Source organism: Grus americana, chromosome 1 (assembly GCF_028858705.1).
Source record: "Grus americana isolate bGruAme1 chromosome 1, bGruAme1.mat, whole genome shotgun sequence".
Lineage (NCBI taxonomy): Eukaryota > Metazoa > Chordata > Aves > Gruiformes > Gruidae > Grus > Grus americana.
Genome location: NC_072852.1, coordinates 121,271,512 through 121,284,649, shown reverse-complemented (window position 1 = coordinate 121,284,649; position 13,138 = coordinate 121,271,512). Strand labels below are relative to the sequence as shown.

General features: G+C 44.6%; 1 protein-coding gene and 1 long non-coding RNA gene across 5 annotated transcripts in view; one reads left to right on the top strand and one right to left on the bottom strand.

The window, feature by feature from the left end:
• Positions 1–13,138, bottom strand: part of UMODL1 (uromodulin like 1) — a 77,159-nt gene that overhangs the window by 39,938 nt on the left and 24,083 nt on the right. For all 4 annotated transcript variants that reach the window (XM_054820830.1, XM_054820837.1, XM_054820845.1 and 1 more), the window contains 3 exons: positions 9,630–9,872; positions 1,419–1,580; positions 935–1,041 (listed from right to left, as the gene is read on the bottom strand). In XM_054820830.1, coding sequence (XP_054676805.1) covers positions 935–1,041; positions 1,419–1,580; positions 9,630–9,807 — 447 coding nt within the window. In that variant the 5' untranslated portion in view covers positions 9,808–9,872. The remainder of the gene's footprint in view (positions 1–934; positions 1,042–1,418; positions 1,581–9,629; positions 9,873–13,138) is intronic.
• LOC129204634 (uncharacterized) lies at positions 2,127–8,689 on the top strand. The gene is made up of 2 exons (XR_008576454.1): positions 2,127–2,402; positions 6,169–8,689. It is a non-coding gene; the product is annotated as an uncharacterized LOC129204634 (long non-coding RNA).

Below are 13,138 nucleotides of genomic sequence, written 5' to 3'. Positions count from 1 at the left end.
GGCATGGTGATATGTCCTAGGGAAAGGCTTTGGGTTTATGGCCTGGAGGGTCTTTGTCCTAGTTCATCAATCCATTTCCTAAATACCACTGAGAGGACAGAGAGAGTCCTCCCATCTGAGCGCAGCTTTAGTTTGTAGCCTGGTTCTTCTGCAGACCCTCCTTTTGGGAAGCGTGCCTCATGCCTCTGTTAGTGCTGTGTTCTTCTTGGTTGCCTCGGACTCTTTCTACCTGCCGTGTCAGGGATAGGGAGAGGCACGTCATGCTGCCGTCGCTCAGACACGCACACGTTGTTGCCGTGGCTGCTGCTAATCCGTGCACAAGGCAGAGCCTCGGTCCTACAGCAAAAGCAACACCCTGCTGTCTCCCTCAGCCTTGCTTCTGTGGCAAGAATGACAACACCCTTGACCCAGACACAGTCCCCTGCTGTAATCCTAGGTTTTCACAGCAAAACTTCTGGCACTGCTGAGTCCACCTGCTGCGTAGGTCCCAGTGCCGTAGATCAGGTTTGTCTCTTGAAAGGTTTAACTCAAAACTCTTTATCAGAAAACATCACGCTTTGCAGGTTTTGCAATACGGACCAAATCAGTCATAGACACAAAACTGAACTGAGATAGAGCTGGAGCAAGCATCACTTAAGCAGGAAAAAAAACCCCTTATATTTCAGAATGTCTTTAAATTGCCCTTGGAAGAGAGCTGAAAAATTTACTAAAGAAGCTGATAAATCAATGTTACTTGAGCTTCTTGAGGATGAGGCTGACATTCGCTAATCAGAAATAAATTAGGGCCAAAAAAGCCGATCTAGCAGAACAAAGGGGGAGTGACTGGCCAGCAAGGTTATGCCCAGCACAGAGGACTATGAAGCAAGAGGTGGTTACTGAGTAACAGAAACGTGGACGCAACGGGCAACACACATGTACATGTGTTTGTACATACCATGGAGTGCAAAAGTCGTGAGTGATTGAAAAGTTGGGAATCCACTCTGATTAATTCATTAAAATCCATTTTCACAAGCACTGTCACGTTGTACCAGAATGTTCTTCCTGAAGCATACAAAATAAAACAGCCAAGTCATCCGAGGTCTGATGCTACAGAAAGCAACAGAGCTATAGGAAGGCTCTGAGAAACCAAAGCAAGCTTTAACCTTGCAAATATGAAGGCCCACACGCAGCCATCAGCTATGGCCTTGCTCGCCATATGCCTCAAGCAGCAGCACCAGCAAAGGAGAAGCCGAGCGAGGTCTGCTGGACCCATAGCACCCACAGTGCAATACTGAAACTGAATATCCTGGAAGTGATCCAAAGCAGATTCTCATATTTGTTTTATGAAGAACTATGGTAACAGTTTTCCTGCCCACTCTCAGAAGGAAAAATTAAGTGTATTTCTATTAGAAGCAGTCTTGAATTTATCAGTAACATACCCTCTGGCACTGGATCCACACAGCCTGCTCCTTTGGATGAGTTGCAGCATTTTTTAAGGCCTGGACATTCAGTATCGAACGTGCAAGGATAATCAGATGTTTCCATATTCTCCATTGGACAAATACCAGGTCTTGAGGCAAATATACTGGATCTACTGAGTGCTAAGTAAAAAAAAACCAACCAATTTCTGAGAACAAAAATATAGAGAATTGTTTCCATAAAATTATGCTACTTAATTTACAGCAAACACCTCCTCCTCATTTTAGAAGTGTGTCAGTTCTGAGGTTTTCATGGGGAGAAGAAAGCAGTCTAAAATACCATTATGTCATTTCAAGAGTGTAAATGTTCTCAGATTTTTCTCTTGTTCGTGACATTTCTGATACAGAAATTTTGAATTGATAATTTTCCATTCATAATTATGTATGTATGTATGGAAGGATGGATGGATGGATGGATGGATAGATAGTTTCTAAATGTGGAGACACTGAAGCACTGAAAAACAGAAAACGTGCCTGATGTCAGCTATGACTAAACCAAGTCATATATAATGATCAAAGAAAACAGGCAATGTCTAAGCTAGAAATCGGGAGTTTTTATTTAACCTTTCATTGCAACAAAGTTAACCTTTAGATATAATGATTGAAGATGCTACACGAGAGCAGAGATAAAACGCTGTTCTCAGGCCCAGTTAGGTGGGTTACACAGAGGGGAAGGCGAGCAGAACCCAGCCTCTGGTCTGCAGACTGGCAGCACCGGCTCCGTGTCAGCCAGCCAGCCAGCCAGCCACCCCGGGGAGGTCGACAGCCCACGCCGGACAGCCCTGCAGAGAGGGCAGCTGAGGCAGAAGGTTACTGCTTCCCAAGCCAAGGGCAGACAGTGGTCCTGGCTCAATGCCAGCACATACTCTTCTCCAGACAAAAAGAGAAAATATTTCTAAGCTGTACGAACATTACTTTCACCCACGCTCTCAAACATAGCTCCAGGTAATGTTCAGCTCTCGTCTTTCCAATCAACGCAAATTATTTGTCTTTTCCGTTCATTTTGCGCCTACAGGTTTTTGGTCCTACGAACTCTGAATCCATTACCGGGCAATTAAAGTCAGCCAGGAGAAAAGTGAAAAGGATTCTTGCAATAGAAAACAGGTTGTAGCACAGGAAAATCACATTCAAGATAATAAAATCCATAGCAAATAAAAGTTCTATAGCAAACTACAATCTATCATGAACCATCATTTCTATGGATTTTCAATTTCTGTTATCCCAAGTCTCTGAATAAAAGTAAATCTGAGGTTTTGGAGAAGCAGAAGGGAATATTGAATCTAGGACTTTTGGCCTCAGAAAAGTAACCTTCTTAAACAGGCAAATTATCTTGATTAGTCAAGATTTAAACTAAATCTATGTAACTTGCTGCCGTGTGCACATTCCAGGTCCCCCTCTCTGCCAGTTGATGGGAAACTGGAGGCTATTGCAAGCAGAAAACCTCAGCTTTTTAGCACAGTCCATAACAGATACCATTTTTAGTATTCCAGATCTCCAGCTTAATCTACAATCCACGGATCAAGCTCAAAATATGGCATGCAAAACTCAACATGTCTAATTTTCAGCCACTTCTGCACCTGGACCTGCAGTCATATTTACATAAAGAAATAGCCCGCTAAGACCAGTGGCTTTAAGACTATTGTCTGTGCCTTTTGGGGAGCCCACAGCATGCTTGTCAAGGATCTCTGAAAGGTAATTAAGAGAAGTAAGCATAATTTAATGTTGGGGGTCCACATCTCCACTGAAAAACTTGCCAAAACCCACAAGCTGGAGAAGAGGGAAGGCACTGAGTTGAGACCTCTCAGCAGCATGCAGGTTACTTGCAGGTGTAATTTCAAATATTTGCATGGACAATCCATGGGACAGCACTTTCCCACACTTTTTTATACTGTATTTGATGCACTGTGTATATACTTTGTGTGCGCACAGTCAATGCTTTAACAGGGCTGTGGGCATCTTTCAAGTAGAGTTGGTGTTAGACCCACAAGATCTCTGGGCAGCAAACCCAGACCCGAACCCCAGTGAACGGTTGACAGCCCTACAGGGAGCAGGACTTCTCCTGCTGCCTAATGCAGCCTACTGTGGGCCCCTCCATGCCTGCAAACCAAGGGCACTTGCCCTCCTTAGTCTTCCCCAGGACCAGCTCTGCCTCTAAAATTCATTTTGAGACATAGGCATAGGTTTGCAGTGGGAGGATGAGGAAAAAAAAAAATCAACCCTATGCCATCTTACTTAAGTTACTTCTGGGTCCAGCAAGCCCCAGTAGTCCTATTCTGCTTCTGAGCATGGACCAGGAACCTCTGCTTCTGGCTCTGGGGCTGCCACTAACGGGCCATTCCCCCATACAGGTCCTACTACTAGAAATTCCTGATTTCTAGTCTAAAGCCACAATAAGATGTGATACAGCCTCAGTTGCCCTTAGATGAGTCCCACACACATTCCCAGTCTCACCCAATTGCTCCATCCCAGCCTCTCACCCAGAGAGGCTAAGCAAGCTCTCACACCAGGAGCCTGCACAGACATGAGCACCAGGGGATTTCCCTGTGTTGGTGTATCACCAGTGCTCCTTACTATTCAAAGCAGGTGGATCTTGGTAAGCTTGACACAAGCATCTAAATCCCTCCAGCTCTGTAATGCAGTTCAAGCAGGTTTGAGGTTCAATGCAGTTTTTTCCACCTGGGTCTTTTTTTTTTTTTTTGGCATGTTTAACTGCAGTGTAAAAGATTTAATGAGTCACATGCAATCTCAGAAAACACTGTTGAATCCTGGCTGAGTGCCATACTGGCCATTTATCTAAAATCAGAAGGTCATCATTTTTGCATCAGCGGAAACAGAGATGGATTCACATCACATTTCTACCTAATTGTACAGATGCACTTTGAAAATTTGATTTACGCTCTCCACTTCAATCATCTTGAGGACAGCCACCTACCGAGCAACGCTGCCAGCACTGGGCAGCAAACCAGCCAACTCCTCTGTCAGTTGGATAAAGAATAGACTTTTCTCCTCTGTTATTTGCATAAATGTACAGAAGTAGAAATGCAGCATGCAGTGCTTAGCAACGAAAGCTCAGTTACCAGCTTGCCCGTGTGAGAGCCCCCGGGTCTGCTGTGACCACAGGATGGGGGGATCTCCCAGGAAACAGATGCTGAGGGACACCACTGGTTCAGCCATAACCCGGCTCCTCTCCCTCCTTCCACCTGGAGAGGCTGGGTTTCACCCAGAGGGTGCGGCAGTGCCAGGGACTAAAACCCTGCACTCGTCTCAGGCATCAGAAGGTGGAGACAAATCTATGATATTATAGAAACAGCTCCTGGCAAAGCCTGTAACAAAGGCGGACTGGCAGCTTTTGTCATATCACCCTGGTTTTGGGGTCTTTGAGCACTGCTAGACTTTAGTTGCTCAGACGGATGTTTTCCATCCTGATTGCCTATCCGGGGGTTAATTGGGGTGGAGGGCAGCATCAGGATGTGCTGGTTCAGCATCTGACAAATATTTAGTACGTCTCCCTATGAAAAGCCATATCATTCGCTAGAACATATTCAGGAGCTAGGGGCTGAAATTCAGCAAGGACGCACTTGTTGGACAATGGGGGAATGTGGCCTTCGAAGCACAAAAACAGTCCGTGCACGCTAAGAATAAACTTAATGAAATGTAGCCACTGCCACCCCCAATGGGTTCGTGCTGCTGGCAGCACCGTGACATGGCCATGCTCTGCCCCATCGGCGCTTGCAGCGGCCATCGGTGGAGAGCCGGCAGGGACCCGTGGTGAGCCTGTAGCTCGGATGCAACTCCGGGTACCCCTGCTCCCCCATGGGGTTAACACAGCTGGGAAAAGCATGAGGTGAGTCACTGAATGGAGCAGATAACCTGCAAGGACAGACTACAAAAAAGGCTGGGACTTTTTGCTGCAGAGAGGAGAAGGCTGAGTGGGGTGCAATCAACGTTTACAATATCCCAAAAGGATATATGATAAGGTGAAAGTGGAGCTGGTATTCACCAGAGCCCACAGGAATAAAATGAGTGAAAGTATGCACTTCTTTACCCAAAGGGCAGTGAATTTCTGCAGTTTGTCAGCACAGGAGGGTGTGGAGGCAGACCGCTTTGGTGAGCTCAAAAAGAGACAATTCCTGGACAGGAGGCCCCTAAGCAGATACCAGGGGGAATAGGCAGGGATGTACCCTCCAACACCCATAATCCCATTTCTGCAGCTGCTGGAGGCACACAAGGGACCCAAACCACATGGCAGCCAGAGACATCTGCTTCTGGGTGAGGTCTTCCCCTTCCCACCCCAGGGGGATGCTGCAATGCTGCCCGCACGCCCCTGGTGACACCGCTGTCCCATGGCTTTCTGGGGACAGCCCAAGCAGGAGGGACAGCTGTGCTGCAGCTCCCCACCGCTCTGGTTAGACCCAGCATGCAAACATCTGTACGCAGGCTCTGAAAGATCCCAGCCCTGCTGAGGAACTACCTGGTCACCTAAAATGAACGGGTTTTTACTTTACAGTCATTTTCCTGAAAACCTTAGGAAGTTACGCACACAAAGCATGTTCTGATTAAAGCGTGGTCTTAACATTGCAAATCAAGTGCTCTCAAGTTAAGAAACTCCAGGATTAAAGTTGTCTGGGCCTTCTTATTTCAAGGTATTTTTGTACATGTGTGCTTAAAAAACAGCCTTCATCGCATGCTGATGCACTGTTTTGCTCCCTAGCCGGGGATCAAGCAGTGTTGGATGGCAGATAAGGAAGTTCTCTGGTTTCATCTTATGCAGTAAGGTGGAAGGTGAGCAGCAAACCAGTCACCAGAAGTAACCGTACCATTGATTCAAGCAGCTGGAAACTAGCCTGGAGAATTGGACCCTATCTCTACCTGAAAAAAAATCCTGCAAGATGCTGGGAAAGTTTCATACAACAAACTTGTAACAAGCTTTCAGAATCATGGGTTTCACAGGTCCAGGAACCTGAACCGCAGCCCCGGGATCTGCTTAGCAATCAGGAGACTGCTCGCAGTCACCATCGAGGACGTGAGGTTCCGCACTCCAACCATGCAAGTTGTAAAGGCAGCGCTAAGCTCTCTGAAAACCAAAATCAAAATAAATTTAAGAAAAAATTAAAACTGCACCCTAGGTGTCTGAGAGTGGGCAAACAAAATGGTTTGATCTCAGTTTCTCTGCAGCTCAGTTGCCCAGCTGTGGAACAGAGAGAACCTCCCTCCCTTCCCACAGGCTTCGTGAAGACAAATTGCTGTCTGTGAGTTGCCCCAGGATTGACCTTAAGAGGTGATAAATAATTCTGTGTTCAGAGAGAGGCTCAGCAGAGCACTGCACCACACACCGAATGCGGAGGCCAGGATGACGTGCTGCTGGGGAACTCCTTAGAGGGGTTCCATCATCCCTGAGCACCACAGGGAAACGTGGTCCTTGGGGCAAGGCAGTGCCGGATCAGGTAATTAAAAGAGTTTATTAATCTGCGTCCATAGGCACAAAGAGAGGAAACAAAGATTGTTTTCATTTAATTCTACCTTTAGAATTCTAGCACTTCCTAACATTTAGATACTTAACTTTTCAATTTCTGTTTAAAAAAAGTTAAAATAGTTTGTGTGTGCGTGTGCAATACTATCCTAATGGATTGACGGGCTACTAGTGAGAACAACTGGAGTAACGACTAATGATCTAGATGTTTTTTCTCCAACAGTAAAGAAATAGGAAAAGCGGGGCCTGCCATATCCCAGGCAGGGATAAATGTTTCCTTCTAGGAAGAAAAGGTGGGGAGTGGCCAGGAGCAGGTTACCGTGAAAGGTCATGGAGACCTTTCCGCTTCTAGCAGGACGGAGAGCATGCCAGCATGGATAACATCAAGAAGAAAATAACAGTAGTTGAACAGCATGATGTGCAGTAATTCCAGCAGTTCCAGTTTCTCTTTTCATCATTTATTTAAGACTGTGTCTAGACAGTGCATTACCATTCACAGAATTTATGACTAATGCCCTGAAAAGCAAAGATACTGGAATAATGTAAACACAGAAATCACCTAGAAGCCATACAAATCCTTTCATGGTTTAAAATATTCCCAATTAACTTTGACAGGAAAAAGAGTCAACGTGACCACAGTATTTCATGGACAAACCTGCCCAGGGTGCCCATCGACTACGTGGCAAGGGCAGAGCGGAAATTCTGCAGCTAAGCTTTACAGGAGATTTTCAGATGTGTTAATGTTAGATGAAATAAACTCATCAACAGCTTTCAAGCCTAAAATATCCCTAGAGAAGCTTTTAAAAGGCATAGAATTATACTGGGAAAAAAATATTTAAAGTGTTACCAGGATGCAGTTTTTTCCACCCAAGAAGACAGTCTTGATTTTCAGAGGTTCTGAAACACCTTGAAAATCCTGATCACTCATAGAGTTTCTTGTGCAAATAGAGACAACCATAACTAGCTAGTGGTTCTTCAACATTTAGCAGACACAGCTATTTCCTTGTACTACAGAATTAAAAAGCCATTTTCTCCAATTGCTTCTCAGCCTTGTCATTTGATACATATGTGCACACATGTATGCATATATATGTATACCAAAAAGACCTTACTGAAGTAACTATTCAACACTAATTAGATCTACTGGAGATTTTCCCCAGCATAGAACTGCTGCTTGGAAAATACATATGATCAACAGCGGGTCCATCGCCAGTCTGAGAAGACTGCCTGGACATGCTGTAATTGGCAGGTCAAATTTTGACACTCCACAACAGTCACAGAGCCAAACAATTGAAGGATAAAATGAATGAGGGATTAAGTGTATCTAATTATGCTTTCATTCCTGTTCTCCAGCAAATCATTTTAAGAACAAGTACAACACAACAACCACTTCTGTGTTCCTGTTTTTCTGTTAAAGGAATCTTCCTGCTAGACACAGTATTCTACTAGTAACTATTGAGAAAATGCCTTGCAAAAATTGTTTGGAAGTTCATTTTCCAATGCTCTGAAGCATTGCTCTTAAAAGTAGGATGAACGCATTGTTCTTTACAGATCCCGTGATGAGACACATGGCTAATACCCTCATGTCACATTATATGATCTGATGCAGGAGCAGGCTCGGGGACATTCCCATAGAACTGAGTCACCCAAGTCTTATGACCCAAAGCAAGGGCCAGGGCTGAAATAGGACCTTTCCTTTTCAATCTTTTGTTACAGCGTTGAGACTATGTAAATTGCCAGGATGATAACTTGAAAAGGGGAAATGGAGAAAATGCAATGTCATACTGAAAATCAGAGACAAAATTATGTCCTGCAGAACATTTCTGGACACTGGGGCGGTTCAGTGCTGGCTTAGCTAATCCAAGATGCCTGTTCATCTTAAAAGCATGTGGCTTTATCCATTAAAAAAAAAAAAAGTTCCTTTCGCCAGGGAATTCCTTCCACCTATGACTCAAATTCTGCTACAAATTAGCAATTTCTTGCTGATAACTGGTAGCCCTGATGTGGGAGGGGGGAAAAGCTTCCGTCTTGAGTCAAAGACGATCAAGTCTTCCCAAGCAGAGTCTTGTTAAACTCAGAAGTTAGATCAGATTCACCAGTCCTCCAACATAGCCCTAGGTAACCAAGGAAGCCCTGAGAAAATGGGCCCTAATGTAGTTTTGATCAGAAAGCAGTTGGTACCAACTTGTCTGGACGCCACAGGTTTTTTTAAATAAACACCAAAACTGGGTTTTCATCCTGGGAACTGACCCTGCTCCAGATCAAAGGAGATGTTATCCTAGTGCATCCTGAATTACTTTAGAGAAGAAAGCTCCTACTGTAAATGCAAGCACGCTCAGAGCACACACAGCACGAGGCCAGGCTACGTGAGTTACTGCACTCGGCCACAGCTACTGCCCTGAACCAGGACAAGTAATGAGCACTCGTAGGGGTAACAAGCAGGTGCCTTCTTCATGCTCACCTGGAACTTTAGTGAATTTGCGGCTAGGGGTGGCAAAGAGCAAGAATCATGAGCATTAGTCTTTCATGTCAACTCCTTACCGTGTTGGACCAAGTTTTCTGTAGGGTTTTGCAGACTCACTGATTGCAGTGAACAGGAACCTCTTGCCCAGAACTGAATTAAGCCTTTACATGTCTCAGTTTAAGTGAATCCTCCTCCATCAGAAGCATTTATTTCAACTATTAATCTGACCAAAACTTACCTAAAGAGCAGTAGAGTCCCACTTGTTCATATCCTTCACAGCAATCTGTAAGAGTGATGGTTTCAGGGACTTCAACAGTATGATACTGCGTTTTGTAGTACGTCCGGGGACACACCATCCACGGTATCCATCCTCCGCAGGAAGTGCTTTTCTCATAGGACTTTTGGTAAGCAACCATTTTAAATACATTTTTGGTCAGGCTATAGTTGCACAGATGGTACCCTAGCAAAGAGAGGCCTTTTTCTAGGGAAAAAAAAACCAACAAAAAAGAAAGGGATCAGCACTAACTAGTCACCCCAGAGTATAAGTTCCCTGCAGAATCAAGTTAAAAATACTGTTATGAGAAAGGAGTGACAGAACCAACACAGACGATTTTCAGAAAGGCTGATGTTAGGAAGAATGTCACTTCAGAAAATGGGCAGAAGAGAGAATTAGTAGTGACTGCTTCGCATCACTTCAGTCATAAAAGGATGCAGATTGGCAGAAAATTCAAAGAGCTCTCAGCGCCTTCAGGTGTGAAGCAGAAAGAGGTCAATTTAACTCAAGTAAGTATAAAGGAAATTAATATACATTAATAGAAATTAACAGTAGAGCAGAATAGGCACTTCCAGGGCAGAGTAATCCAAGTACTTCAGATGCCCATTCCAGGCTCTTGCTGCTGAAGTGTTCATCTTTCTCCACTGACTGTAAAGGGAACGAAGGGCAGGGAACTCATGGGCATATGAGTTCACAGTAGATGTCTGGAGTAAGACATCTTTCAGACATCACCCTAGGCTGAAACTGGGTACTCATACATCATTGGGAAGGACTTTCAGGTATCTGACACAAAAGGTATTCCTGGAGCGCCTATGTTGCCTACCTGCATTTGTAGCAAAACATATTAGACCAGGCCCTTTGAGAGCTGTTGTGGTTCACTGGCTTCAGTATAAACAAAGTCAGTGATAAGTTCATTAACCACATAATTTCACATAGGTCTGGGAATGGGACTCAGTTTCTGGAGTTCTGAAACCAGTCATAATGAGGAGCGAACTTGTTACATGCTTTACTTAAAACTGAAATACTTGAGCAGGAGCAGGAAAAAAAAAAACCCAAACAACAACAGCAGCAACAAAAACAGATGGAGTTTAAGAATTAGCAATAAGCAACCTACAATTGTGTCACAGACGTCAGGCTGTATCCTAATAACATGTTATAGAAGCCAGAGGGGCTGAGTCACCCTGTGTCCCATTTGGGAAATAGATGGGATAGAATTAAAATGCCTATATCATCCTTTAGACAAAGCAAAAGAAACTTTAATAAGGATAAATATGAATTAGCTGCAGAGATTCAAGTATGGCAGGATTGTTATTTCTGAGAGCTCTGAGGGGACCAGGGCCAGTCAACAGACTGAAGCTAACATAGTATACATAAGAGGCATACAATTAAAATATTTACAGCTTATCTTATTTGTACAACTTATCTCCTGCCTGAAAAGATGAAACATGTAAAAATAATTCAAGAAAAAAAGAATTGTCAGGTTCTTAGGAATCACGTGCTTTTATCATATTTAGGTTTCCAGCTAAATAAAAGATATATGTGCAATTTGAATAAGACTGGTAAAAGAGCTTTGAACAGGACAATCCATTTGTAGTGCAAGGACAGTCCAGAAGAAAGCATGGGATAGATAACATAGGCCACAATATATCCCTCAAGCTGGCTCAACCAAGTCACCCAGAAGGTCTTCTTCCAGCCCTAATCCAAGCTACTGCTCGAATAAGAACAGCCTGAAAGACATCCCCTGCCTTAGATGTTCAAAAGACCACGAAGAAAAATGGATTTTCTTGGCGCAATTCCCAAACAGAGGCCCTGCGGACGAGGGCACTTTGGAAGAGCAGAAGAAAGGAGAGGGGGCTGGAACTGACCATGGACCACCCCCAGCATAACTCACCTCTGACCGGACCCAGGGAGAGCATCGGGCCCCTGGGAGTCTGGCCCTGCTCTGCCTAACCCATCCATGCCTCATCCTGCAGCAAAAGGCAGAGTTTGATGCCAAGACATGCTACAGAGAGCACGTGTGAGAGCAAGAGACCTCCCGGCAGGCTCCCAGGGAGCCCTGTGCTGCTGCTTAGAGCCGGTCAGCAGGAAAATATCAAGAATAAGGACATATCTGGAAATCCCACTCCCTGCTTCTTCCTCCTCCCCAGCCTCAAGCAGGACACCTCTGTGTCCAGTCCCTGAAGCTAGCTCCAGAGACAGCAGCTGACAAGCCTTCACGTCCCTAAAAAGTACCGGTGCTGTTCTTTGTCCTTAAGAAGAGAGTGAAGGGAGATGGTCATGAGGGGCAGGAAGCAAGACACCCAGCCTGTCTCAACCTGAGGGGCTGAAACCCACACCCTGCCTGACCCAGGAGAGGACCCCAATGACCAGGATGGAGGTCTGACCAGGGTGGTGAAAGCCCGTACCCGGCTGTGGCACAGAGGTGGCTGTGCAGGATGGAACTGAAGGTGGAGTGAGTCAGAGCAAGTAAGGTGGTTAACTTTAGGACATCCCTCTGGGAAAGGGGAAAAGAGAATAAATGTGGCTTCTGGAGCAGAAATCAGAGATCAAGGGCTGCTTTTTATCCAATGCATTTGATCAATTACTACTTCACATAAGGCGCCAAATGTCTTATGAGAAACAGGTATCTGTCATTGTATTTTGTAAAGCATTCCCTTGCCACGCGTTAAGAGTGCTCCAAGAATACCTACCGCAGCAAATGCTTCTAGGCATGTAAGTATAGGGGGAAAAAAAGAAAAAAAAAATCTTGTTTCAGCTTTTTTTTTTCATTAGTTTGGGATGTGAATCCCAATCTGATACCTAAAGTGGAATAGAAAGAATACCTAAATCATTTTGGATCTAGACTTTATCTAGAGAAAGTGCACAAACATCTGCTGGAGATCAAGGAAGGTGGGAGCAGCAGGACAACTTTTTCCCTACGGAAACAAGAAATAGAAACTATTGCACTAAGGAATCATACTGTTATAGTATAAAATTATATTAGAGGGGGTATGGCAGATAAGGGAGAAGAGTTCAGCCTGATTCCTCATCGCTATGATCCCTCCATTTCTCCAGAGCTCATGTACTAGCACAGCTAGAGCAAAGCAGGCGCTGGAAGAGAATAACCAAGTAAGGAGAGCACTGAAGATTCATGTTGTCCGTGCAGAGCTGTGGCTGTAGCGAGGACGTAGCACTGGAAAGCTAAAAATTCCAGAGTCAGCTGAGCTGGCTTAGGCTCTACAGCAATGTGCAACATAAATACATGTATGAAACTGAGAATAAAATGGTATAGAATTAGACACAGTTTATAATTAGAAGCTACAGCTGTCAGGACAGATATGAAATCATATTTCATACTTAAACATTGATACTAGGTATAGAATGAGGCTGCCAAAGCTGAAAGAGAAGGTTTGAGATACAGCTATGGTGGTACAAAAAGATACCCTTGCTGGAAGAGGTTAGCCTGAAGGTGCAGCACCACCAACTTTACCATC